At 38.1% G+C, this 27,475-nt stretch overlaps 1 protein-coding gene across 2 annotated transcripts in view; it reads right to left on the minus strand.

Moving 5' to 3' along the window:
- STK3 (serine/threonine kinase 3) overlaps positions 1–27,475 on the minus strand; it is a 324,692-nt gene that overhangs the window by 67,735 nt on the left and 229,482 nt on the right. For both annotated transcript variants that reach the window (XM_007457163.1, XM_007457162.1), the window contains 2 exons: positions 24,799–24,991; positions 7,256–7,431 (listed from right to left, as the gene is read on the minus strand). In XM_007457163.1, the coding sequence (XP_007457225.1) occupies positions 7,256–7,431; positions 24,799–24,991 (369 nt within the window). The remainder of the gene's footprint in view (positions 1–7,255; positions 7,432–24,798; positions 24,992–27,475) is intronic.

Consider the following 27,475-nt stretch of genomic DNA (forward strand, 5'->3'; position numbering starts at 1 on the left):
CCAGGCTTCCTACAGGGCCTGTGTTCCTCAGGGCTTTCCAGAGGCTTGGCTTCACTACAAGCCTTTGCGGGGGCTCCTGTATTCCACCACTATTATGCTCCACAGCCGCTGGCTGCTCCAGCAGGGTGAAAAGATCCTAAGAAAGATTCCTAAAATGCCCCTAAGGCTCCAGCAGCAGGTTTGGTACCTTCTGCAGGTTCACTGCTTTCCGCATTTTGCAGCAGTAAGGTTTTTTGGGTTTTGTGGGGTTTTCCCTATCACCATACTGATTTTCCAATCCAGAGTCAGAGGCAGAGTTGTAAAAAGAACTCAGGAAAGTTCAAGGCACATGTGTACTTGAAGGAGAGGACTTTTTTTTCCCCTTCTGCCACAATTATTGAGACTGTTTCTCCAAGTGCTGCCCTGGAGGATTTTTGTGTCCCTTAGCTCAAAGGAACAACACAAACTGAATATTTAAGAATCACAGAAATCCCAAAACATTATCTTACAATTCAGTTTGAGTCAAAGACAAAAAAATAACTGATTTACCTAATTACTCTTACACTAGCAACTATTGTCAATCCAATTTCTTTTTTTAAAATTTGGAACCAATATAGTGGGTTAACAGATGGCTTTTAAAGTTTTTGTTCTTATTCCAAAATCTTTACATTACCCAAAATGTATCTATTTATGTATGAATGATAGTGTAATTTCTGCAAAACATGATCTACATGCTCTGCATTTAACACTAAACAATCTGGATGCTAAGACTGTTTGGAAATAATTCTAACAAAAACTGAAACATTTGACTAGTGCTATAATAAACAGATTTGCCTTTTACATTTGTTTTAGAAATCTTCACAGCCACACCCTAAACAGAACTTTTTTAGTAGAGTTAAAATAATTGGTTCAGTTAGCCTAAATATATTTTATCCTATCTTTATGCTACCCTCAAGTTAGTGAAATCACAAATTATTTCTCTTACCAGCTCCTTACATCCAAGAACATAACAGGAAACAACCAATTCACAGAAAATCTAAAAGACAAATGCTAAAGAAAATACACCAATTAAGTTGCATACAGGCTTTAAGAAAAAGAATGCTTCCTACTCCGCACATCTGCCTAGCAGGTGTCTCTCTGAATAAGTTTTGTCCTTTAGGAATCCGCTCTGAATACTGCAAAAGACAACGAAGTATTCACTTTCGTTTTTCTTTTTTGAAACCTCTTTTTCTCACGGCAGAAAGAGAAGCCTTCTGTGTCCTGGAAACATGGTCAAAATGACTTTGGGTAGTTTTAAGCAACTTCTATCGAATAGACATAGGAATCACATAAAATCTAGTTCTCTTGGAAGGTATCCTTGAGATACATCATAAAGAGGGGAGATAAACACATAAACCTTAGCACGCTTTACACTTTGATGAGTCACATTTTTAACATTCTATATCTAATGTATGATGGAATGAGTAAGACCAGATTTCCCTTATCAATACCAGCTGGTGTCTTAAGTAGAAATCTCTTTGCTTTTAGTCCATTTCCTTACTTTGTAAGCAAAGTATTCCATCAAACCCTTTACACTTTGTCCTACCTCTGCTTCCTCTTTTCCTACTCTCTTCTAGCCTCTCTTACACATTTTTCTTTCTTTTCTTTTTTTTTTTAAAACACACTCGCTACTACTCTTAGCAAATTCTTTGTTCATCTCCTGGCAATCCTTCCTTTATTCATCTCTTATTTATTCCCATTTGCATTCCCTCAGTAGCTATTGCAAACACTTTTCACTTTCCTCAAGGTGATGAAGAGGGCTGAGCAGTTGACAGGTGTAGTAAATGTTGGTGAAGAAAGAACTCCTGCTCTAGTCATTCCTCCCCCTCTGCTTTCCCTTTTTAAGGCTACATGCCCTGTATAAGTCAGAAAAGAAATAAGTCTGCAAAAATTAAATCCGGTCCTATGATCTCTTGGAGCCTCTTCCCAGCTGTGAGGACACTTTCCTTCTTCTTTTTTTTTTTTTTTTTTCATAAATTTCACCTTCTATTCTTTAGCTCCTCATCTTAACCAATATAGTACTCTTTACTCCAATAAGTCGGCTATTTCTGTTGATTAACAACCTTTCTAGTGTCTCCTACATCTATCCCTGTTTCTGTTGTTTGGTTCTTTTCCATTTTATTACCCTATTATTTCAAGTCTGTTTCACATACCTGATGTTCCCCTACCTCTAGTCTTTTTCTGTCAATCAATCCTGCATGCTACCATCAAAATTAATATACTTAAAACACTTTTCATCATGTCATTTTCCAACCTAAAAACCTTCAGTGGCTTTCCACTGTCTAGGAAATAAAATTTCAGACTTTGCAGTCATACATTCAAGGCTTCCACCATCTGACCCAAACCTAGCTTTCATTTTATCTCCCATATTATTTCAAATGAACTTGAAGGCCTCCACTTCATTGTCACCCAATATAGCTTGTCCTTTCCTACCTCTAAGCTTTTTATTATGCACATCATTCTCTGTACTGCCTACCTTCTCTTCTACTAACCATCTTCCAATTTTAGACAGTCCTCCTCTACTATAGAATTTCATAAACTACCCCAACCTTTACTGAGACCTTCTCTTATGCAAAACTGCATGATATCTGAATTATTGCTCTGGATTATAATTTAACACTTTACTAACATATTTTCTCAGCTTAATAAATGTACATACATATGTATATATAAATATATACATTTTTTAACCCATAGTGCCTAGCACAATCCAAAGCAGAAAACAGAACATTTGTTAAACTAGTTTAAGGTTTTCTAACAAATTTTGGAATTTCCAGATAGAAGGACTCCAGAATCTACAATGGGCTGAAAATATTACCAGAAATTTACTTATAAGAGCTGGCCACTAGAAAAACTGATGCTCTCATTCACAAAACTAGAATGAGCTTAAAAGGGACAGTAGAAGGCTGCATGTCAAAAGTCGCTGTGTATGAATATTCTAAAAGTAGGGTACTGAAATGGCCCTAATCAAAATCACTAATGACCTCCAATTTCCTAAATTCATTCTTTTAAATTCTGTTGAATTTTAATACGGACAACTTCTAATAGATTATTTGCAAAGATAACCACAATAATTCCATTCATTCCACAGGACCCCCTGCAATATGACTTTGCTGGTCTTTTCATCATGAGGTGAAATCTATTTCCATATCCTTTGAATCTGGATTGGCCTTGTCAATATATTTTGACTAAGAATATGGCAGAAGTGACACTGTGAATCCTTTTTTGTCCCCTCTTACTTTTTTTTTTATACATAACTTAAAATCCACCATTTTAACCATTTTTAAGTGTAGAGTTCAGTGGCATTAAGTACATCCACAATCCATCCCCAGGACTTTTTTCACCTTCCAAAACTGAAGTTCTGTACGCAGAAAACAATAACTCCCTATTTCCCCCTCCTCCAGCACTTGGCAACTACCATTCTGTTTTCTGTTTCTATGAATTTGACTACTCTAGGTACCGCATATTAAGTGGAATCATACAGTATTTGTTCTTTTGTGACTGGCTATGTTACTTAGCTTATTATCTTCACAGTTCACCATATTACGGCTTGTGTCAAAATTTCCTTCCTTTTTTTTGCTGTACGCGGGCCTCTCACTGTTGTGGCCTCTCCAGTTGCGGAGCACAGGCTCCGGACACGCAGGCTCAGCGGCCATGGCTCACGGGCCCAGCCGCTCCGCGGCATGTGGGATCTTCCCGGACCGGGGCACGAACCTGTGTCCCCTAGCATCGGCAGGCGGACTCTCAACCACTGCGCCACCAGGGAAGACCAATTTCCTTCCTTTTTAAGCTGAAAAATATTTCACTGTATGCGTATATCACATTTCGTTTATTCACCCATCAATGGACACCTGGGTTGCTTCCGCCTTTTGGCAATTGTGAATAACGTTGCTATGAACATGGATGTACAAATATCTGTTCAAGTCTCTGCTTTCACTCATTTCTTTTGGGTATATATCCAGAAACGGAATTGCTGGATCACATGGTAATCTATGTTCAGTTTTTTTGAGGAATGCCATACTGTTTTCCACAGAGGTACCATTTTACATTTCCACCTGCAGCACCCAAGGAAGGGTTCCAATTTCTCCACATCCCCACCAACACTTGTTATTTTCTGTGTGTGTGTATGTGTGTGTGTATATAATGGGTGTGAAATAGTATCTCATGGTTTTGATCTGTGTTTCTCTAATGATTAGTGACATTAAACATCTTTTCATTTGTTTATTGGCCATTTATATATATTCTTTGGAGAAATATTTATTGGAGTACTTTGACCATTTTTAAATCGGGTTGCTTAGTTTTTTGTTGTTGAGTTCTTTATAAATCCTAGATATTAACCCCTTATCAGATACATGATTTACATGTTTTCTTCCATTCTGTGGGTTGACTTTTCTTTGCTGACAGTGTACTCTGATGCACAAAAATTTTAATTTTTATATAGTCCAATTTATCTATTTTTTCTTTTGTTGCCTGTGCTTTCGGTGTCACATCTAAGAAATCACTGCCAAATCCAATGTCACGCAGCTTTTCCCCTATGTTTTTTCGACGAGTTTTATAGTTGCAGTTCGTATGTTTATTTAGATCCTTGATTCATTTTGAGTTAATTTCTGTATTTTTGTATATGGTGTAAGGTATAGGCCCAACTTCGTGCATGTGGCTGTCCAGTTTTCCCAGCATCATTTGTTGACAAGACTATCCTTTCCTCACTGAATGGTCTTAGTACCCTTGCTGAAAATCTCTGACAATATATGTGATGGTTTATTTCTGGGCTTTCTATTCTACTCCATCTGTCTATATGTCTGTCTGTTTTGATTACTGTAGCTTTGTAGCAGTTTGGAAATCAGGAAGTATGAGACCTCCAACTTTGTTTCTCTTTTTCAAGGTTGTTTTGACTATTCAAGCCCCTTGAAATTCCAAATGAATTTTAGGTGGAATTTTCTATTTCTACAAAAAATGTCATTGGGATTTTAATAGAAATTACACTGAATCTGTAGGTTGCTCTGGACAATATTGACATCTTAACCATATTGTCTTCCAATCCATGAACATGAGATGTCATTCCATGTATTGGTGTCTTCTATAGTTACTTTCAGCAGTGTTTTGTAGTTTTCAATGTACAAGTCTTTCACCTCCTTGGTTAAGATTATTCCTAAGTACTCATTCTTTTTGATGGTATTGTAAATGGATTCTAAACTTAGGACTCAAGAGGCCTTACACTTTCTTCTATCACCTTCTTGGAAGGCTGCTACCACAACATAAAACCTCCAGGCTTGCCTGACAGGGTCATATGGCCTAGCCAACTGTCAAAACAACTGCCAGACACATGAGTGATTTTAGAGACATTATTCAGCTCCATTCAAGCTGCTAGATGATTTCAGCCACTTGAGAGACTCCAGGTGAGACTACCAGAAGAACCACTCAGCTGAACCTAGTCAAACTGCTTACCCACAAAACTGTAAGCAAATGAAATAGTTATTTTAAGTTCTAAATCTTGGGAGTGGTAGCAAAGACTAACTGAAACAGAAATAAATCATTTTATTTGCTATTTATTAACTATGATAATTTATTCATTATTTTGTAGCTCATTTCAAACTGTTTTCCAGAGGCTGTTAAGATTTATTCCAACTGAGTTAAGACAGAGTTCTTTGATTCATCAAAGATTCATCATGTTTACAAATGATTTTAAGCTTAAAGTCAGCATTCTAAATAATTTATATATATTTTTAAAAGGAGGTAGCATAAAATGAAATCTTACTAGAACTACAGAAATACAGATTTTATTTTTCTAATTTATAACCTCAAAACTGAAAACACAGTAAGGAGATATTACGATTAATGTTTTCAGACTAACCTGTGCCATTGCAAATATTTGCTAGCACTTAGTACTAAATTTATTGAGGACAGATTTTGAAACTTTATTATCTGATTATTAAAAAACTTAAATAATCACAATATTTAGGAGAAAAGTATTTAACATTAGAAATATTTATAATCCCAAAGCATTTATAGGCATGGTGACTAGGCAAAACTGCTTGATAGTACTTAAAAATTTAGAAGATATAGATATATCTAAAATTTTATTTACTTATAAACATACTTATTAAGAAATATACCTGTAGTTATTTTACATGAAAATCTTACAGGACAATATGCAAAAGCAAATGCTAGTTATAATGCATGCTAAAGTAAAAATTTACCTCAAAAATTTCTAGATTAAAGAACTCATTTTAAAAATTTACTCTCTCAAGTTGTGGTAAGAGTTGTTTTAGAATTATTTATCTGTATTACATGCATTCTTTAAAAGAAATAACTAATAAGGAGCAGGACAGAAGAAATAAGGAGAAAATGTAATAAGAGGCAAGAAGGCACAGTTTTAGGGACTTCTCTGATGGTCCAGTGGTTAAGAATCCGCCTTCCAATGCAGGGGACAAGGGTTCAATCCCTGGTCAGGGAACTAGAATCCCACAAGCCACCAGGCAACTAAGCCCGTGCACAGCAACGACTGAGCCCACACGCTCTGGAGCCCATGCGCCACAACTAGAGAGACCACATGCTGCAACTACTGAGCCCATGAGCTCTGGAGTTCACGTGCCACAACTAGAGAGAAGCCCACATGCCACAACGAAAGATCCTGCATGCCACAACTAAGACCCAATGCAGCCAAATAATAAAATTAAATTAAAAACAAAAAAGTTGATTAAAAAAAAAAAAGGCACAGTTTTATACTGAAGTTTATATTCCTAACTAGACATAGGACTATTATTTCTGACAAACCAAGTGGAGTTAACACTATGTGACTTAACTTTCATAGTTGAGGCAAATTTCTCAAAGTCGATGTCATAAATACCTTTGCATCATTTGTTTAGGAAACTGAATTTACTGTCAGAAATATCTCATATTTGCATTATTAAAAACACCTTTTAACACAGTTGTCATTTTAGTTTTAAAGAGTCCTAAATATTTCTCTAAATTTGGGCTATAATTTATTTAACCATAAGCAATTATTTACATTTCTCTGCAACTACATTTCTACAAGCAAACTACAATTTCACCACTCCCCTACCCATATATAGCTTATACTGAATATTAATATACAGTCTATAATTTTAATCATACACACACACACACACACACACACACACACACACACACACACACACACAAAACCTATGTTTCTCAATGTGGCGACAAAATAGAGTAGGAGAAAACATATATGGAAGAATTAAAATGTACTTACAAAGTCAAAGTCTCCATCTTGAGGAACTTTCCAGTTATCAGGAAAAACATTTTTGGACATAGGGAAGGGTTCATGCATATTCTGATTACAGTTTTCATGACTCTTATTCTTGAAGTCCTGTTTATCAAAGTAATCCATGAAAGACGGTCTTTGTACTTGTGGTGAAGTTGCATTTCCTTAGGTAAACAAAGAACATAAGGAGGGTATAAGTTCTTACATTTACTTAAAGAACTATGATTTTTACTGAAGTATGATTTTTTTATTAATCAATATAGTAAGTTTTCACTGGTCAGATTCAAGACCAACATAGTCAATTTAATGATGAACAAAGTAAAATAAAATAAGAATGAAAAAACAAAAATATCCCGGTTCTAAAGCTAAATTCAAGATCTTTCCCTTAAAACCTGCTGCTTCTCCACATGCTCTTTGTCTGCTAAAGTCAACATTCTTCACTTAATCCCCAAAGTGATCAAGTTGAGAATTAACCCAGACTCGTTTCTCACCAAACCAAACTGATCATTAGGTCTTTTTTAATGCTTACTGCTCTATCCACCACTGCTACTGTCTTAGTTTAGCTTCTAATCATTTCCTACCTAGGCCATTGTAACACCCTCCAAACTGGTCTCCTTCCCTCATCTCAGTTTTGATTTTAGTCACACTGACAACATAGTGACCTTCTAAATGCAAATCAATCCATGTCCTTCTTCTGTTTAGAATCTTTCAATGGCTCCTCATTTTCTACACTGAATGATTAAAGTAGAAAACAAACATTTAGAACAACTAGATTTTCCCAGTGATTTTCAGACTGGATTCCTTAAGCCCTAGAGTTCCAAAAAAAAGATCCTAAGTGACCACCACAAAGACACTTCCCTATACAGTTCTCCAGACAGTAAGTTATCTACCTTCTTAAAAATTTCCTGTGATAGGACGTACACTTCCCCACAAGGAAGCCTGCTGGGCAACTCTAAGTTACAAAAAGTGTTTTTTTTTTTAAATGTGAACTTGAAATATGTCTTTCTGTAATTTACACTCATGTTCCAAATAAATTTCTCTTTCATATACCAGTCCCTCAAATATCTGAAGACAGATAATGACTCCTGTCTTGGTTATCGTTTTAAGGCGAAACATTCCTTTCAGTTCCTTTCATATGACATGTTTTTGAGACTCATCACCATCTAGTTTACTTGCCTGTGGAGACATTCCAGTCTCTACATGATCCTCTAAAATCAGACATAACATTGCTAATAGTAATCTGGCCAATTCAGAATGTATTTGTAATAGTACTAACGCAGCTTAAAACTACAGTAAGTATTATGAAAACTAGGTAACATTATTGGCTCGGGATGAGCTACAAGGTAATTTTGTAAAAATTCCTGCAGTCGGAGGAGTAGAAGTCCAATCAGAAATGAGTAGTGGCAATAAAAAGGAAAGAGGAAGACCAATACTTGGGGCTGACTAAAGAAAACAAGAAAACCACTGGGAAATTTCATTCCAGGAATCTCCTCTTCCATTTGCAATAGTCCTGTGCCTACCTCTAATGCTATCCTAATCAGAAGCTTCTATCCCAAGTTATAGGAGCCACCACTAATGCCCTAGTGGCTCAAGGTGAAAAAGTTGTAACCTAATTTCTAGAGGCTCTCCCTTCCTGAAGACGACAAGGCGTCTCTCTGGTGGGGAGGAGTGGCCATATAACACAATTTTGACCGATGATACATAAGAAGAAGGTTCCTAGGAAAGCTGTGTTTTCTTGATACAGGCATCACCTCTCTGTTTCTGCCTGCTCCTTTCTCCTTTCTGGAATGAAACTTAATGGCAGAAGATCTAACAGTTATTCTGCAAACAGGAGGATGAGAGTACTACCCTAAAGATGGTGTCACAGAAAGAATCTCTAATGACATAATGAAATCATTCTACCAGTGCAGCACACTCTGCTTCTGGATTTCTTGTTAAATGAGAAAAGACATTAATCCTATTCTATTTAAACAATTGTTATCTGGTTTTTCTGATACCTATAACCAAATTCAGTCCCTAACTATTACGTTTCTATTCCCAAGTGGAGGATGTAAAAAGATATAGGAGTAGCAACCTTCAATTTTACTACAGAACACCCCAATTTGAAACCTGAAATCCACTACTACATAGTGGTTTAATTATCAGTACATTTCAGATATATTAGTTTTAAGGGTCTTTTACAGGCTGATCTCAAAACCTATGGTGAAATGCCTGTTGGATTTCACACTCAAAATTTTAGAAAATAACCCATTCCTATATTTAGAAATAAACATTCTCACAGAGAGTTAACAAAAGTCTAAAAATCAACTGAAATAAAAGAAGGTAGTCTGTTCCATTAGATTTTTCTGTTTGGATGACTTTATAACAGGATATTATTAACCAAGATATGCTTATACACAATTTTTTATTCAAATGTATGTGCTTATACTTCTAAATATTTTCCATTGTTTAGTTTAAAACTTACTATCAACATTTTGAGTATATCTTTTTTATATACAAAGAAAACTTTAAAAACAATTTTTAAAAATTTCTAAGGAGGAAAATAGGCTAGGTATGTTTTAAAAGTTAATGGGAGGTAGCGGCTGTAATTGGCCAGTCATATTTAACCACACGATATGAAACACATATCCACAGTGTGCAGCTGAGTCTCCAGGGAGATGCATGTTCACAGAAGGGACAAAGACGATGATGCTTCTGACTTACAATTTATTTTTAAAAAAAGAAATAGTAGGCCCTTTGACAGGAGAGTAAAGCAGGAAATCTCAAGATAGTATCCACTGTCATATGTGACTGTGGTTGCTATGGCGAGTACTTTTTTTTAAATACACAGAAAATAATCACATAAAATTGACATCAACTTCTCCAGTTGTAGTTGAATTCTGACCCTAGCTTATAAAAATATTTTTAATTTTAATAATAAATTTGATGTTCAAAATTACCTTGTCCCTCACTTTTGGTCCCAATTCCTTCAACTACTTGCTGTGGAACTAAAAACTCATTAGCAATAAAGAATAAAATAACCGCCACTCAATCCTTTTGTGCATGTGAAATTCTAAAGAAAAAAAATTCTTTCCTCTCCTTCAAACATTCCCTAAAATATATACAAGAAAACTAAATTGTACAGTATTTAATACCTTTTACAAAATATGCCAGTCTACTCACAATTATTCACTAACTTTTCTAATTTACACATGTCTTCTATACAGGTGAAAAGTTGTCATGAAAATTTAAATATATAAAGGAATTTTTATAATACTTTAACAAAATGTAATTTAGTTTTTTATTTCTTAGCATGATTGTAACAAAGATAGCCAAATGCAAAAATGAAATAATTACTCATAACTTTAGCATAATATATTTCAACATCAAAGGATTTATGAATATTACCTAATTTGTTCTTCTAAAACAATTTAAGATGTGGGTGTTCCACCTGATTAATGATCTTGGAAATCTGTCCTTTAATTTGTTGCCAAGAGTACAGTGAATACATATAAAAACCAGGATGTTAATACAGAAGCTACTGACATCAGCTTTTTCTTAACTTCATCAGACTGTACTTTGAAACAAAGGAGGAAACAGACAACATGGAGAAGATCCAGAGGCTATTCATAAAAAAAGATTAAATGCTTAGAAAGTAATACCTGCACAAAGGTTAAAGGGAATGAAATTGTTCAGCCAGGAAAAGTCTGAGGATACAATTTAATAAGTATCCAAGTATATATGAAGGGGGGGGGCGGTTCTTGCACAGAAAACAGCTGTTTTCCATCTCCACTGAGGGCAAAATAAAAGGAAACAGACCAATTGAAGCCCAAGGATTTTAGTTAAATAGAAGGAATGATTTCCTGTGTGAGTCATGAGCACTGCAACAGCCACTGTGTGTCTATGGAAGCCCTTTCTCCAGAGGCCTTTATAAGAAAGACTCATCTCCATTTGTACAAGACTAATCTTTACATGCTTGTCCGTGCTCTGTGCTGGTAAAAGAGGTATCCTACGACCAAAATACCTACATTAATTAGCTCGAGCTGGGTCACATATCACTGAACATTCTGCAGAGCAAAAGCACACAGAAGAACAGACCATATTCAATACCCACAGGTAACTCCAAACCATTGTAGCCACACCTTACCTGGACACCTAGTAACTCTGCAGAGGAAAATGAAGGGTTTCTAATTGCCCAATAATATGCTGGGGATTTGCACCCAGCTGCAAGTGGGACCTGTAGTTTACTATTGTCACCTTGATTGCTATGTCACTGGCAAAATTAATCTTAAAGAGGCACATAACAATTTTTCATGATAGAAGAGTAAGACCCCTGGAGAAGTAGGAAAGTGATCTACCTACACACTCCCCTAACCTGGCTTCTTGGCACCTGAAATTCCATCCTTAGTTGCTTACTTCTTTGGCTCAAAGCTTTGTAGTTTTGGGGAAAAAATATAAATATTTCAAGAAGATAAAACATCATTAAGCATTTTCACGCCTGCATATTTGATACTTTGCTGAAATAGGTTTTGGGAGGAAGAAGGAAGGAAAAGACCTGAACCAGAGCTGGAAGAGAAGATGTTACGAAGCAAAGAACAGGACATGGAAGCTGTTGCTCAGAGCAAATGGTGTCATACTTACAACTGTGTCCAGAGGCATTAGACAAACTAGAGAGTAGGAATACCTAATGGTCAGTCTTCCTTTCTTGATATTTCTCCTGAACACTTTCTAACTCAATCTAATATCTATTTCTAGGATAAATCCTAAAAACTTAAAGCAGAACTTAATTTGCTTTCTCTTACTAATTAAGTGAACCTACATACATGTGCTGTCCAAAATAAAACAATAAAGTGTGATATATTTTAAAAATCACCATGTATTATAGGCATATACAAAGAAAAATCTAAAATCTACATATTCAATTAAAATTACTTAATCTAATATTTGATTTGATGAATAGTTAGGATAAGTTAATGTAAATAAAATAAAATCAAAATACTTTAGATATGGGTTATTCCTCTACTCATTCATTTTTTTTACACATCTTTATTGGAGTTAGTTGCTGCCGTATCACAAAGTGAATCAGCTATATGTATACATATATCCCCATAACCCCTCCCTCCTACCCTCCCTATCCCACCCCTCTGTGTGGTCACAAAGCACAGAGCTGACCTCCTTGTGCTACGTAGCTGCTTCCCACTAGCTAGCTATTTTACATTTGGTAGTGTTTATATGTCAATGCTATCTCTCACTTCGTCCCAGCTTACCCTTCCCCATCCACGTGTCCTAAAGTCCTTTCTCTACATCTGCGTTTTTATTCCTGTCCTGCTCCTAGGTTCATAAGAAACATTTTTTCTTTTCTTTTTTTAGATAACATATATATGTGTTAGCATACAGTGTTTCTTGTTCTCTTTCTGACTTACTTCACTCGGTATGACAGATTCTAGGTCCATCCACTTCACTACAAATAACTCAATTTCGCTTCTTTTTATGGCTGAGTAATATTCCTTGTATATATGTGCCACATCTTCTTTATCCATTCATCTCTCGATGGACACCTAGGTTGCTTCCATGTCCTGGCTATTGTAAATAATGCTGCAGTGAACACTGTGGTACACGACTCTTTTTGAATTATGGTTTTCTCAGGGTATATGCCCAGTAGTGGGATTGCTGGGTCATATGGTACTTCTATTTTTAGTTTTTTAAGGAACCTCCATACTGTTCTCCATAGTGGCTGTATCAATTTACATTCCCACCAACAGGGCAAGAAGGTTCCCTTTTCTCCACACCCTCTCCAGCATTTATCATTTGTACATTGTTTGATGATGGCCATTCTGACTGGTGTGTGGTGATACCTCATTGTAGTTTTGATTTGTGTTTCTCTAATGATTAGTGATGTTGAGCATCCTTTCATGTGCTTGTTGGCAATCTGTATAACTTCTTTGGAAAAATGTCTATTTAGACCTTCCACCCATTTTTGGACTGGGTTGTTTGTTTTTTTGATATTGAGCTGCATGAGCTGCTTGTATATTTTGGAGATTAATCCTTTGTCAGTTGCTTTCTTTGCAAATACTTTCTCCCATTCTGAGGGTTGTAGCTTGTTCTTCTTTATGGTTTCCTTTGCTGTGCAAAAGCTTTGAAGTTTCATTAGGTCCCATTTGTTTATTTTTATTTCCATTTCTCTGGGAGGTGGGTCAAAAAGGATCTTGCTGTGATTTATGTCATAGAGTGTTCTGCCTATGTTTTCCTCTAACAGTTTTATAGTATCTGGCCTTACATTTAGGTCTTTAATCCATTTTGAGTTTATTTTTGTGTGTGGTGTTAGGAAGTGTTCTAATTTCATTATTTTACATGTAGCTGTCCAGTTTCTGAGCACCACTTATTGAAGAGGCTGTCTTTTCTACATTGTATATTCTTGCCACCTTTATCAAAATTAAGGTGACCATATGTGTGCGGGTTTATCTCTGGGCTTTCTATCCTGTTCCACTGAACTATATTTCTCTTTTTGTGCCAGTACCATACTGTCTTGATTACTGTAGCTTTGTAGTATAGTCTGAAGTCAGGGAGCCTGATTCCTCCAGCTACATTTTTCTTTCTCAAGATTGCTTTGGCTATTCGGGGTCTTTTGTATTTCCATACAAATTGTGAAATTTTTTGTTCTAGTTCTGTGAAAAATGCTATTGGTAGTTTGATAGGGATTGCACTGAAATTGTAGATTGCTTTGGGTACTATAGTCATTTTCACAATGTTGATTCTTCCAACCCAAGAGCATGGTATATCTCTCCATCTGTTTGTATCATCTTTAATTTCTTTCATCAGTGTCATGTAGTTTTCTGCATACAGGTCTTTTGTCTCCTTAGGTAGCTTTATTCCTAGGTATTTTATTCTTTTTGTTGCAATGGTGAATGGGAGTGTTTCCTTAATTACTCTTTCAGATTTTTCATCATTAGTGTATAGGAATGCAAGAGATTTCTGTGCATCAATTTTGTATCCTGCTACTTTATCAAATTCATTGATTAGCTCTAGTAGTTTTCTGGTAGCATCTTTAGGACTCTCTATGGATAGTATCACGTCATCTGCAAACAGTGACAGCTTTACTTCTTCTTTTCCAATCTGGATTCCTTTTATTTCATTATCTTCTCTGACTGCTGTGGCTAGAACTTCCAAAACTATGTTGAATAATAGTGGTGAGAGTGGGCAACCTTGTCTTGTTCCTGATCTTAGTGGAAATGCTTTCAGTTTTTCACCATTGAGGACGATGTTGGCTGTGGGTTTGTCATATATGGCCTTTATTACGTTGAGGGAAGTTCCCTCTAAGCCTACTTTCTGGAGGGTTCTTGTCATAAATGGGTGTTGAATTTTGTTGAAAGCTTTCTTTGCATCGATTGAGATGATCATATGGTTTTTCTCCTTCAATTTGTTAATACGGTGTATCACGTTGATTGATTTGCATATATTGAAGAATCCTTGCATTACTGGGATAAACCCCATTTGATCATGGTGTATGATCCTTTTAATGTGCTGTTGGATTCTGTTTGCTATTATTTTGTTGTGGATTTTTGCATCTATGTTCTTCAGTGATATTGGCCTGTAGTTTTCTTTTTCTGTGACATCTTTGCCTGATTTTGGTATCAGGGTGATGGTGGCCTCGTAGAATGAGTGTGAGAGTGTTCCTCTCTCTGCTATATTTTGGAAGAGTTTGAGAAGCATAGGTGTTAGCTCTTCTCTAAATGTTTGCTAGAATTCGCCTGTGAAGCCATCTGGTCCTGGGCTTTTATTTGTTGGAAGCTTTTTAATCACCGTTTCAATTTCACAAATTTTTTTGTAATTGGTCTGTTCATATTTTCTAGTTCTTCCTGGTTCAGTCTCAGAAGGTTGTGCTTTTCTAAGAATTTGTCCATTTCTTCCAGGTTGTCCATTTTATTGGCATATAGTTGCTTGCAGTAATATCTCATGATGCTTTGTATTTCTGCAGTGTCAGTTGTTACTTCTCTGCCTTCATTTCTAATTCTATTGATTTGAGTCTTCTCCCTTTTATTCTTGATGAGTCTGGCTAATGGTTTATCAGTTTTATCTTCTTGAAGAACCAGTTTTTAGTTTTATTGATCTTTGTTATTGTTTCCTTTGTTTCTGTTTCATTTATTTCTGCTCATATCTTTATGATTTCTTTCCTTCTGCTAACTTTGGGGGGGGGTTGTTCTTCTTTCTATAATTGCTTTAGGTGTAAGGTTAGGTTGTTTATTTGAGATGTTTCATGTTTCTTGAGGTAGGACTGTATTGCTATAAACCTCCCTCTTAGAACTGCTTTTGCTGCATCCCATAGGTTTTGGGTTGTCGTGTTTTCATTGTCATTTGTTTCTGGCTATTTTTGGATTTCCTCTTTAATTTCTTCAGTGATCTCTTGGTTATTTAGTAGTGTATTGTTTAGCCTCCATGTGTTTGTATTTTTTACAGATTTTTTTCCTGTAATTGATATCTAGTCTCATAGTGCTGTGGTCAGAAAAGATACTTGATACGATTTCAATTTTCTTAAATTTACCAAGGCCAGATTTGTGACCCAAGATATGATCTGTGCTGGAGGATGTTCCATGAGCAATTGACAGGAAAATGTATTCTGTTGTTTTTGGATGGAATGTCCCATAAATATCAATTAAGTCCATCTTGCTTAACGTGCCATTTAAAGCTTGCATTTCTTTATTTATTTTCATTTTGCATGGTCTGTCCATTAGTGAAAACGGGGTGTTAAAGTCCCCTACTATTATTGTGTTACTGTCGATTTCCCCTTTATAGCTGTTAGCATTTGCCTTATGTATTGAGGTACTCCTCTGTTGGGTATGTAAATATTTGCAACTGTTATATCTTCTTCTTGGATTGATCCCTTGATCATTATGTAGTGTCCTTCTCTGTCTCTTATAATAGTCTTTATTTTAAAGTCGATTTTGTCTGATATGAGAATTGTTACTCCAGCTTTCTTTTGATTTCCATTTGCATGGAATATCTTTTTCCATCCCCTCACTTTCAGTATGGATGTGTCCCTAGGTCTGAAGTGGGTCTCTTGTAGACAGCTTATACATGGGTCTTGTTTTTGTATCCATTCATCCAGTCCGTGTCTTTTACTTGGAGCATTTAAACCATTTACATTTAAGGTAGTTATTGATATGTATGTTCCTATTACCGTTTTCTTAATTGTTTTGGGTTTGTTATTGTAGGTCTTTTCCTTTTCCTGTGTTTCCTCCCTAGAGAAGTTACTTTAGCACTTGTTGTAATGCTGGTTTGGTGGTGCTGAATTCTCTTAGCTCTTGCTTGTCTGTGAAGGTTTTAATTTCTCCATCGAGTCTGAATGAGATCCTTGCTGGGTAATCTTGGTTGTAGGTTTTTCCCTTTCATCCATTTAAATATGTCCTGCCACTCCCTTCTGGCTTGCAGAGTTTCTGCTGAAAGATCAGCTGTTAACCTTATGGGGATTCCCTTGTATGTTATTTGTTGCTTTTCCCTTGCTGCTTTTAATATTTTTTCTTTGTATTTAATTTGTTATAGTTTGATTAGTATGTGCCTTGGCGTGTTTCTCCTTGGATTTATCCTGTATGGGACTCTCTGAGCTTCCTGAACTTGATTCACTATTTCCTTTCCCATGTTAGGGAAGTTTTCAACTGTAATCTCTTCAAATATTTCCTCAGATCCTTTCTTTTTCTCTTCTTCTTCTGCGACCCCTACAATTCGAATGTTGGTGCGTTTAACGTTGTCCCAGAGGTCTCTGAGAGTGTCCTCAATTCTTTTCATTCTTTTTTCTTTATTCTGCTCTGCCGTAGTTATTTCCACTATTTTATCTTTCAGGTCACGTACCCGTTCTTCTGCCTCTGTTTCTCTGCTATTGATTCCTTGTAGAGAATTTTTAATTTCATTTATTGTGTTGTTCATCATTGTTTGTTTGCTCTTTGGTTCTTCTAGGTCCTTGTTAAACGTGTCTCGTATTTTCTACATTCTATTTCCAAGATTTTGGATCATCTGTACTATCATTACTCTGAATTCTTTTTCAGGTAGACTGTGTATTTCCTCTTCATTTGTTTGGTCTGGTGGGTTTTTACCTTGTTCCTTCAACTGTTGTGTATTTCTCTGTCTTCCCATTTTGCTTACTTACTGTGTTTGGGGTCTCTCTTTTGCAGGCTACAGGTTCGTAGTTCCCATTGGTTTTGGTGTCTGCTCTCAGTGGGTAAGGTTGGTTCAGTGGGTTGTGCAGGCTTTCTGGTGGAGGGGACTGGTCCCTGTGTTCTGGTGCGTGGAGCTGGATCCTGTCTTTCTGGTGGGCAGGGCTGCGTCTGGTGGTGTGTTTTGGGGTGTCTGTGAACTTAGTGTGATTTTAGGCTGCCTCTCTGCTAAAGGGTGGGGTTGTGTTCCCGTCTTGCTAGCTGTTTGGCATGGGGCGTTCAGCACTGGAGCTTGCTGGCCATTGGGTGGAGCTGGGTCTTAGCGTTGAGACAGATATCTGGAAGAGCTCGTGTCTAATGATACTACATGGAGCCGGGAGGTCTCTGGTGGTCCAATGTTCTGAACTCAGCTCTCACACCTCAGAGGCTCAGGCCTGACACCCAGCCAGAGCACCAAGACCCTGTCAGCCACACAGCTCAGAAGAGAAGAGAGAAAAAAAGAAAGAAAAAAAAATATATAAAGAAAAATTAAATAAAACAGAATAATTAAAATAAAAAAATATTAAAATAAAAAAAATTTAAAAGTTACCAAAGAAAAAAAAAGAGAGCAACCAAACCAATAAACAAATCAACCAATGATAACAAGCGCTAAAATCTATACTAAGATAAACATAAAAGTCAGAATCCAGTCAGTCGCAGACAGCAAACCCCAAGTCTACAGTTGCTCCCAAAGTCCACCGTCTCAATTCTGGGTTGATTCGTTGTCTATTCAGGTATTCCACAGATGCAGGGTACCTCAAGTTGACTGTGGCAATTTAATCCGCTGCTCCTGAGGCTGCATGGAGAGATTTCCCCTTCTCTTCTTTGTTCGCACAGCTCCTGGGGTTCAGCTTTGGTTTTGGCCCTGCCTCTGCATGTAGGTTGCCCTCAGGCTTCTGTTTCCACCCAGACAGGCTGGGCTTAAAGCAGTGGCTGATTAGGGGGCTCTGGCTCACTTAGGCTGTGGGGAGGGAGGGGTACGGTAGTTATAATTGGAATGCAGGGCGAGCCTCCCACAGCAGTGGTCAGCGTGACACTGCAACAGCCTGAGGCGCGCTATGTGTTCTCCCAGGGAAGTTGTCCCTGGATCATGGGACCCTGGCAGTGGTGGGCTGCACAGGCTCCCGGGGGCGGGGGCGTGTGGATAGTGACCTGTGCTTTTACACAGGATTCTTGGTGGCTGCAGCAGCAGTGTTAGCGTTTCATGCCCTCTCTGTTGTCTGAGCTGATAGCCATGGCCCACACCCGTCTCTGGAGCTCGTTTAGGGGGTGCTCTGCCTTCTGTGGGAAGACAGGGAAGGAATCCCCTCTCCTCATGCACCCTGAAACAATGGTCTCTTGCCTGTTAGGCAGGTCCAGAGCTTTTCCCGGACTCCCTCCTGGCTAGCTGTGGTGCGCTAGCCCCCTTCAGGCTGTGTTCATGCAGCCAACCCCAGTCGTCTCCCCGGGATCTGACCTCCAAAGCCCTGAGCCTCAGCTCCCAGCCCCCGCCCACCCTGGCGGGGGAGCAGACAAGCCTCTCGGCCTGGTAAGTGCTGGTCGGCACCGATCCTCTGTGCGGGAATCTCTCTGCTTTGCCCTCCGCCCCCTGTTGCTGTGCTGTCCTCCGCGGCTCCGAAGCTCCCCCCTCCGCCTCACGCAGTCTCCGCCCGCGAAAGGGCTTCCTAGTGTGTGGAGACCTTTCCTCCTTCACAGCTCCCTCCCAGAAGTGCAGGTCCCGTCCCTATTCCTTTGTCTCTGTTTTTCCTTTTGCCCTACCCAGGTACGTGGGGGAGTTTCTTACCTTTTGGGAGGTCTGAGGTCTTCTGCCAGCATCCAGGAGTGTTCTGTAGGAGTTGTTCCACATGTAGGTGTATTTCTCATGTATTTGTGGGGAGGAAGGTGATCTCCACATCTTACTCCTCTGCCATCTTGAAGGTACCCCCTCCCTCTACCCATTCTTAATATAACATGGTCTCCTTCTACTTCACTATCTGGCTTATTGTCTGCTCAATGTGCTCTACTGTGTCTCCATCCTTCCTAAATACAACAGGTGAGTTCTAGGTACTGACAGTATAGTAAAGCTGCTTATTTCCTCGTTCTAAAAAGTGGTTATCAGTCCTAGCTGCACCTCAGAAGTACTTGTAGCGTTTTATTGTTTTGATATTTTAGTTTTTTTGTTAAATAGAGATGCACAGGCCCTGCTCTGGTCTTCAGAGCCAGCATCTCTACGGGGCTACTGCTATGAGGTACACTTGTGAGGTGAGTTAGCTGGAGCCAAGAGCAGGGTTTATCTCGTAAATCAAGCCGACTGCTCCAACCTGAGGAGACCTCTTAAGCTCCTGATTCTGCCTTAGAATGTACTTTTCTTTTCCTCCACTTCATGTCATTTGTAATTCTAATGGACTTTCATTCTATAGCTCCATCCAAATTTCTGTAAAACAATGTTGAGCTAGCTAGGGCTGAGACCTAGGCCCTATGCCACACAATGAGAAATCTTTTCATTGACAGCAATCTGTTATTAAACACCACAGTTGACTGAAATTTAGCAACCACTGCCATTGCCTCTGTTGAGACTTCTGATTGTACAGGATAGAAAGCTAAATGCTGCATTTCCTAGAACACCCTGCACCTAGAGTCCTAGGTAAGTGTACTTTCTCACAACTGGGAAGGCAAGAAGTGAGGAGGAGACCATGAGCCTGCTACCTCAGCTATTTCCTCTGGGCAGCACAGATATGCAGACAAGGGTTTTTCTTACAGCGGCATTCCAGCATCCAGTCACCAGACTCACAGGTGCTAATAGGTGGCTGCAGTCTCAGTGGTGGCTTTCTAATCCCTGAAGAGCAACAGGGATTGATCTCAATCTGCATTACTGAACTCAGTAGTGCCAATGGCAGCCTCTGGATTCACTACCTTCCTGACTGTGGTAGTAGTAGCTCTGTAAGGCTCACTTTTGTGGTAGTGCGGGAGGTCGTTCCTAGGAGGCCTAGCCTACACAGCCCTCTCCTCCGAACTTTCCACTGGTTTTGTTAATAGCCACACTGATCATACTGATCAGACTCCTAGCCAGGAGATATCTAATCAGCTGAGTGCTCCCTTACCATTTCCTCACCTTGCCATTCAAATGTCTTGTATTCATGTTTGTAGTATTCTCTTCATTTTGGAGATCACTACTCTCTATAGAACCTCTCTGGCTATCGTACTGGATAAAGAGAGATGGAGCAAGGTCTTGGAGGAGGCAGAGAAAGGTACGAGCAAGAGTCTGCCCTGTGAAGGAAGAGACCAGAGCTGCTGGATGGCTCAGTATCTCCACTCCCAGTCCCGGGAAGACGAGGTCTCCTTCACTGCACGAGGGAAGCAGGGCTGGGCTCTCCAGATGCTCCAGCTTCCCAAGTTGTTGGAAGGACAAACTGACATAGCAGGCACATGGAGATTAGCTGAAACCATGAAACAGAGCTGCTAACCTGACTGGAGAGTGTGGCGCTTCCTTAAATACTAACAGAGATAGTTTCCCCTTAGGGCAGCTACAGCTACCAATCCAGCTCCAGCTCTGAAAGGCTAGAAAGTTCCACCATAGAAACAGAGCAGATCTGAACAAGATAAAAGGCCCCAGTTTTTTCTTTGCTGAAACAATTGCTCTTCCAGAGTTACCCACAAAGAAATAATCTCTACTAACTCATCAATTTAATGACAATAGATTCCTGACCTGGTCCTAATCTATTCCTTCAGGATAAAAAATCCTAAATGTTGATTTCCTTAATGACAACCAACCTGCTTATACCTCATAATTCCAAGTGGCCTAGACTAGTCTGGATAAAGTATAACATATCAGGAAGTAGAGTTCCATGTGTAAATATTGGCTGATGCCAGATTGTGAAAGACCTGGGTTACCAAGCTGAAACCCGGACGTTACATGGGTAATGAGATCCCAGGGAAATGGGAATGGGAAGAGGGGGAGTGGGAGAGAGATGGTAAAAATAACGCCATCATCGCTGAAAATAAGTTTGGAGAGTTCTTTGGACATGCTCTCCAGGTCTATGCCCATTTTGTAAAAAAGTAGATCAAATTTTAAATATTTCTTGTCATTTTACTCCAGTTCCCTTCAAAAGCTCTTTTAATAATTTTGCTTCCTAGGCACTTCCCTGGTGGCGCAGTGGTTAAGAATCCACTTGCCAATGCAGGGGACACGGGTTCAAGCCCTGGCCCGGGAAGATCCCACATGCCACAGAGCAACTAAGCCCGTGCACCACAACTACTGAGCCTGCGCTCTAGAGCCCATGAGCCACAACTACTGAGCCTGCAAGCCACAACTACTGCAGCCCGCATGCCTACAGCCTGTGCCCCACAATAGAGAGAAGCCCGCACACCGCCACAAAGAGCAGCCCCCACCCGCCGCAACTAGAGAAAGCCTGTGCACAGCAACGAAGACCCAACACAGCCAAAAAATAAATAAATTAATAAATTAATTTAAAAAAATAGTAATAATTTTGCTTCCTAGAGTCAAATCACCACACTTTTCAGAGGTAAGGAAAACAGGTCTGTAATTTCCAGCTTCACAGATAAAGGTATAAAAAAGTATGCAAACATAATTTAAACTGACAAGAATATTAAATCAGGCAACTCTTTTGAAACTCCAAAGGAAAAGGTGATGGAAATCAGTATATTCAGCACACAGTATAACATTCTAGAGATTTTAGAAAATTAAAAATAATATAATGCTATAATCTTTTAGGGAACAAAAATATATATATAGAATCTTTTTAGGGAAGAAAAATGCTAAAGACACATTAGCAAATGGGGCTTCCACTAATGTAACATAACCTAAGAGCTCATACCAACGCATCTGAGACGTTTTAAAGAAGATTTAGATCATGAGGAAACACAAAACTAAAAGTAATTATGTGGTTTCACAGAAAGTAAGTTCTGCCTCAATAACTTCTTTACACTTTATACTATTGCTATAATACAGTATGACAAAACCTTGGGGGTTATACTAACATCATTTGGTTCGATTTTTGGGAACATGGAAGTCCCACATTATAATAGAATGATGTCTAAATGGTGGAAACTTAAAATACAAGGGAAGTTGTCTCATGGGATTTAAAACTTGCTAAAGCATATAAAACAATCACAGGGGGCTTCCCTGGTGGCACAGTGGTTGAGAGTCCGCCTGCCGATGCAGGGGACACGGGTTTGTGCCCCGGTCCGGGGAGATCCCACGTGCCGCGGAGCGGCTGGGCCCGTGAGCCATGGCTGCTGAGCCTGCGCGTCCAGAGCTTGTGCTCCACAACGGGAGAGGCCACAGCAGTGAGAGGCCAGCGTACCGCAAAAGAAAAACAAACAAAAAAAAACAGCCACAGGGAACTCTACTTAATGCACTGTAGGGTCCTAAATGGAGAGGATATATGTATATGTATGGCTGACGCATTCTGCTGTGCAGTAGGAGCTAACACAACATTGTAAAGCAACTATAGTCCAATAAAAAATAATTAGAAAAATAAAAATAAAATAAATAAAGCATATAAAACAACTACATAAACCACTATCTGCTCATTTTAAAAATGAGCTTTTAATAAAATCTCTGTGACCAAAAAAATCATACTTAGGACATAAAATTATGACATAAATTGAATGATTTCTGTGGCTGTCAAAGCTGAAAGTCATTACATGAAATATGTGGAAATCTGTGCTATAATTTTAAAGCATGAGGTCTGATAAATCATTATCACATATCTCTTCCTCGAAATATAACAATCTAACATGAATTCAATTCCATAAATACTCACTTTTAAACCACTGTTTAAATGCTGATGTTCAACTATATTGACTACATGGAAAAAGTTGTTTATGTAGTTTCATAGGAAACTCAGTAGCTCTCTAAAGATAGAACAAAGCACTCAGTGATCTTCTAACTGGTCTGTTAAGAATCATAAAACTTGACTGAAAGAATTTTATCAGCTGCGGAAAAGTGATGCTACATGCTGATGGGAAATGTGTTGCAAATGATCTTATCTGTCTTTCTGATCTGCAAGGCACATGACTTGTACCCTAACACTAGCTAGCTTTGGAGGCCACAAGACCATTCAATGTAGTTGGGTGAGCATGTTACAGATGCAGAAGCCCTATTCTAGTAATATGCCCAGCTAGGAATCCAAGTCTTAGAGCTTTTCAGGGCAAAGGCTCAAGAAACCTGTCAGCGTGGGAGATAAAAACAACTCACATCCCTCTCCTCCTTCCCACCCAGGATTAACTATGTGGCAATCTGTCTTCATCTTGTGCTTCTGGGCCCTCTCTTTCAAAGGATACAACCATAATGGGCTATGTATACTAAGAAATGTGAAGAAAGCAATGGCAGTGAGCCAAATGACTTGAGGCTATGAGGTAAGACTTACCAAGCAGACTCACGGGGAGAGAAGCAAAAAGAAAACAAAAATGTCAGAGAGGAAATTCCTACCTATATCCATTTTACCCTATCAGCAAATCACTTGACTCTATAACTTTCTAGGCTCTACAATGCAAGAAGTCATGTATTACTGCTTTTGTGCCGTACACAAGTAGTTCTGTGTAGTGAAAAACAGCTCTGTGCTTAGACTTTGACATTGACCATACAGGACTAGAGTGGTAGGGGGAAGAAAAAGGCCAGTAGGTATCAGGAGGTAATTAATCTGCTTTTGCCTATAACTGAAAAATCACAATGTCCTTCATTGTTAACTGCAATCTTAAAGAGCCATATTTATACAAAAAGAAATGCTAGCCTGTGAAAGTAGCTCTGTCTTCATCACTCTGTAAGCAACGGAGATCAGAGAGAACGCCTTAATCGTCATTTCAGCCCTGCAGCGCCCCTGCCACTGTGCCTAGCACACGACAAGCAGTAGTAAACATGCACTGAACTGAATTTTCTGCATAAGTATCCCTGTCTCTTGATTCTTCTTTCTAGTGTTTCTTCTTTTCCCACCTTAGCCCTAATTTCTTCCCTTGGCTTGCTTCCCTCTGTCACTGCAGCTGAACTGATAACTTAGACAACATGAAATAATATTACGTTGTATTATTTGCAACAGAATTTTAGGTTCACGTTTTTAATTGGAAAAGTAAATGTTAGGAACGCTATCTTTTTACCTCAAAAAATACTTTACAAATTAAATTATGGGTCAGCATCCTTCAACAGAAAAAAGTTCCATAACACTAAGTTAAAGATGTGCTACTTTCTGCTATATTAAAAGAATTTTTGAAAATTCACTTGTGCCATATTCCTTTCACTGTTAAATAAAGCCAAGAAACAAAATTTTCCACAACTGGCTATAACAAGCAACACAGAACTATCCTGCTCTCTATAGAAGTATACCCGCAAAACAGAAAATTAATATTCAATGGGAAAAAAAAGCCACATACTTTTCATAGTTCCATCTTCTTCTTCCTCATCCTCACTGTTTATAACCATGGTCCCCAAGTCAGATTCTAACATTGTGCTATTGTGTTCAATCATGGTCTGGGCCCCTTCACTCATCGTGCTTGTGGCCCTCATGGTGCCCACGCTTTCCGAGCTAGTCTTCACCATGGTGTGGGAGTCCAGCTCATCTTCATCCTGCAAACAAAACACTGCAGTGAAGGAAGACTTTTCTAACACAGATGGATAGCTTACAATACTATGAACATATTATATTTTAATAATGAAAAATACTACTATCACTACTAATTTTAATGTAAGGACATAAATACAGTGTTATCCTAAGACCCAAAAGTTATCCAAAATAACCTAAAACTTTAGGTAATTAAAGCTCAAGCAACAGAAATTGTTTGATGAAATAGCAGGCTGCTAGTTGTTCTTAAAATAAGGATTAAGACAGGAAGATTATTAACAAAGAATATATAACAAAATAAACAAAAGAGAGCACATTAAAGACAGAACATGTTGGCACTATTATAACAGCTTTAAAAATGTTTATAACTTTGTACAAAAGTCATTAGCTTTTTAAAAATTATGATAAATATACATAACATAAAATTTACCATTTTAATCATTTTTCAGTGCACAGTTCTGTGGCATTAAGTACATTCACAGTGTTGCCCAAGTTGTCCAATCATCATCAATTCCCTTTTCGAGAAATTTGTCATGATCTCAAACAGAAATTCTGTACCCATCAAAAACTAACTCCTTATTACTTCCTTCACCCAATCCCTGGTAACCTCTATTCTACTTTCTGTTACTATGAACTCACCTATTCTAGGTACCTCATAAAAGTAGAAGCATGCCTTTTGCATCTTTTGTGTCTGGCTTATTTCACTTAGCATGTTTTCAAGGTTCATCCGTGTTGTACCAGATGTCAGAATCTCATTCCTTTTTAAGACTGAATGATATTCCATTGCATGTATACACACACACATACACACACACACACACACACACCCCTTTTGTTTACCCACTCATTTGTTAATGGACATTAAGGTGTTTACACCTTTTGGTTATTATGAATAATGTTCTGAACACTGGTATATAAGTATCTACAGATAGATGGTCCCCGACTTATAATGGTCCGACTTAGGATTTTTCAACGTTACAACAGTACAAACGAGATACACATTCAGTAGAAACCGTACTTTGAATTTTGAACTTTTCCTGGGCTAGCAATATGCAGTACGATACTCTCGTGATGGTGGGCAACAGCAGCAAGCTGCAGCTCCGTCAGCTACGTGATCAGGGATGTAAACAACCCATACATTTACAACAATTCTGTACCCATACAACCATTCTGTGTTTCACTTTCAGTATAGTATTCAAGGAATTACGTGAGATTCCACATTATTATAAAATAGGCTTTGTGTTCAATGATATTGTCAAACTGTAAGTTAATTTAAGTGTTCTGAGCACATTTAAGGTAGGCTAGACTAAGCTATGTTTTTCGGTAGGTTAGGTGTATTAAATACATTTTCAACTTAACGATATTTTCAACTAAAGATGAGCTTATCGGGACGTAACCCCATCATAATTTAAGCAAGGTCTGTATTTGATTTCAATTCTTTCGGGTGTATGCCTAGAAGTGCAATTTATATCAAGTGGTAATTCTCAATTTTGGGGGGAACTGTCAAAACGTTTTCCACATTGGCCACACCATTTTATATTCCAACAGTGTACAGGGTTCCAACTTATCCACATCCTCACCAACCCTTGTTATTTTCCCTTTTTTTTTTTCTTTTTGAGAACAGACATCCTAATGGATGTGTGGTATCTCATTGTGGTTTGATTTGCATTTCCCTAATAACTAGTGATATTGCACATCTTTTCATGTGCTTATTGGCCACTTCTGTATCTTCTTCGGAGAAATGTCTATTCAAGTCCTTTGCCCATTGTTGTTGTAGATTGTTTTTTGTTGTCGTTGAGCTGAAGAAGTTCACTTTATGTTCTGGATGTTAATCGCTGATCAGATATATGATTTGCAAATATCTCTCTCCATTCTGTAGGTTGTCTTTTCACTCTCTTGATAGTTTCTTTGATACACAAAAGCTTTTCATTTTGATGAACTCCAATTTATCTATTTTTCCGCTTTTGTTGTCATATCCTAGCCATTGGCTTTTAAATGTAAATTCACAGAAGAATCAAGTCAGTAATATAAGTAGGAACCAAAAAATACTCTTTAGAATGTTCACCAAAAGATAAACTGGAATAGGGCCATAAAACTAAATTAACAAATTCTGTTTGAGAAACCAAGCAATGTGCTATTTAGAAAAACTTGATCATGTACTGAAATTAATTTATATCTATTCCACTTTAAGTAGAAACAAACAAACTAAACCTAAGTTCTGACAGAGGTCAAAATGCAAATACTGGAGAACAGGAACATCCATGTTGTTCTCAGCTGTTTGATAGCCCTCCTCATCCTCAACCTACAGGATAAATTCAGCATTATATCTCAAAGTCTTCTGCTCTTCTTTTATTATTTTTTAATTAATTTATTTTTTTAAGGCAACTGCTTACTTAATACCACTGGCCCCCTCACTCGAGACATGTGACTTTTCCTGATAACATCTTGATGTTCTTTTTTTTTTTTTTTTTTTTTTTTTTTTTTGGGGG

Source organism: Lipotes vexillifer, unplaced genomic scaffold (assembly GCF_000442215.2).
Source record: "Lipotes vexillifer unplaced genomic scaffold, Lipotes_vexillifer_v1.1 scaffold376, whole genome shotgun sequence".
Taxonomy (NCBI): Eukaryota; Metazoa; Chordata; class Mammalia; order Artiodactyla; family Lipotidae; genus Lipotes; species Lipotes vexillifer.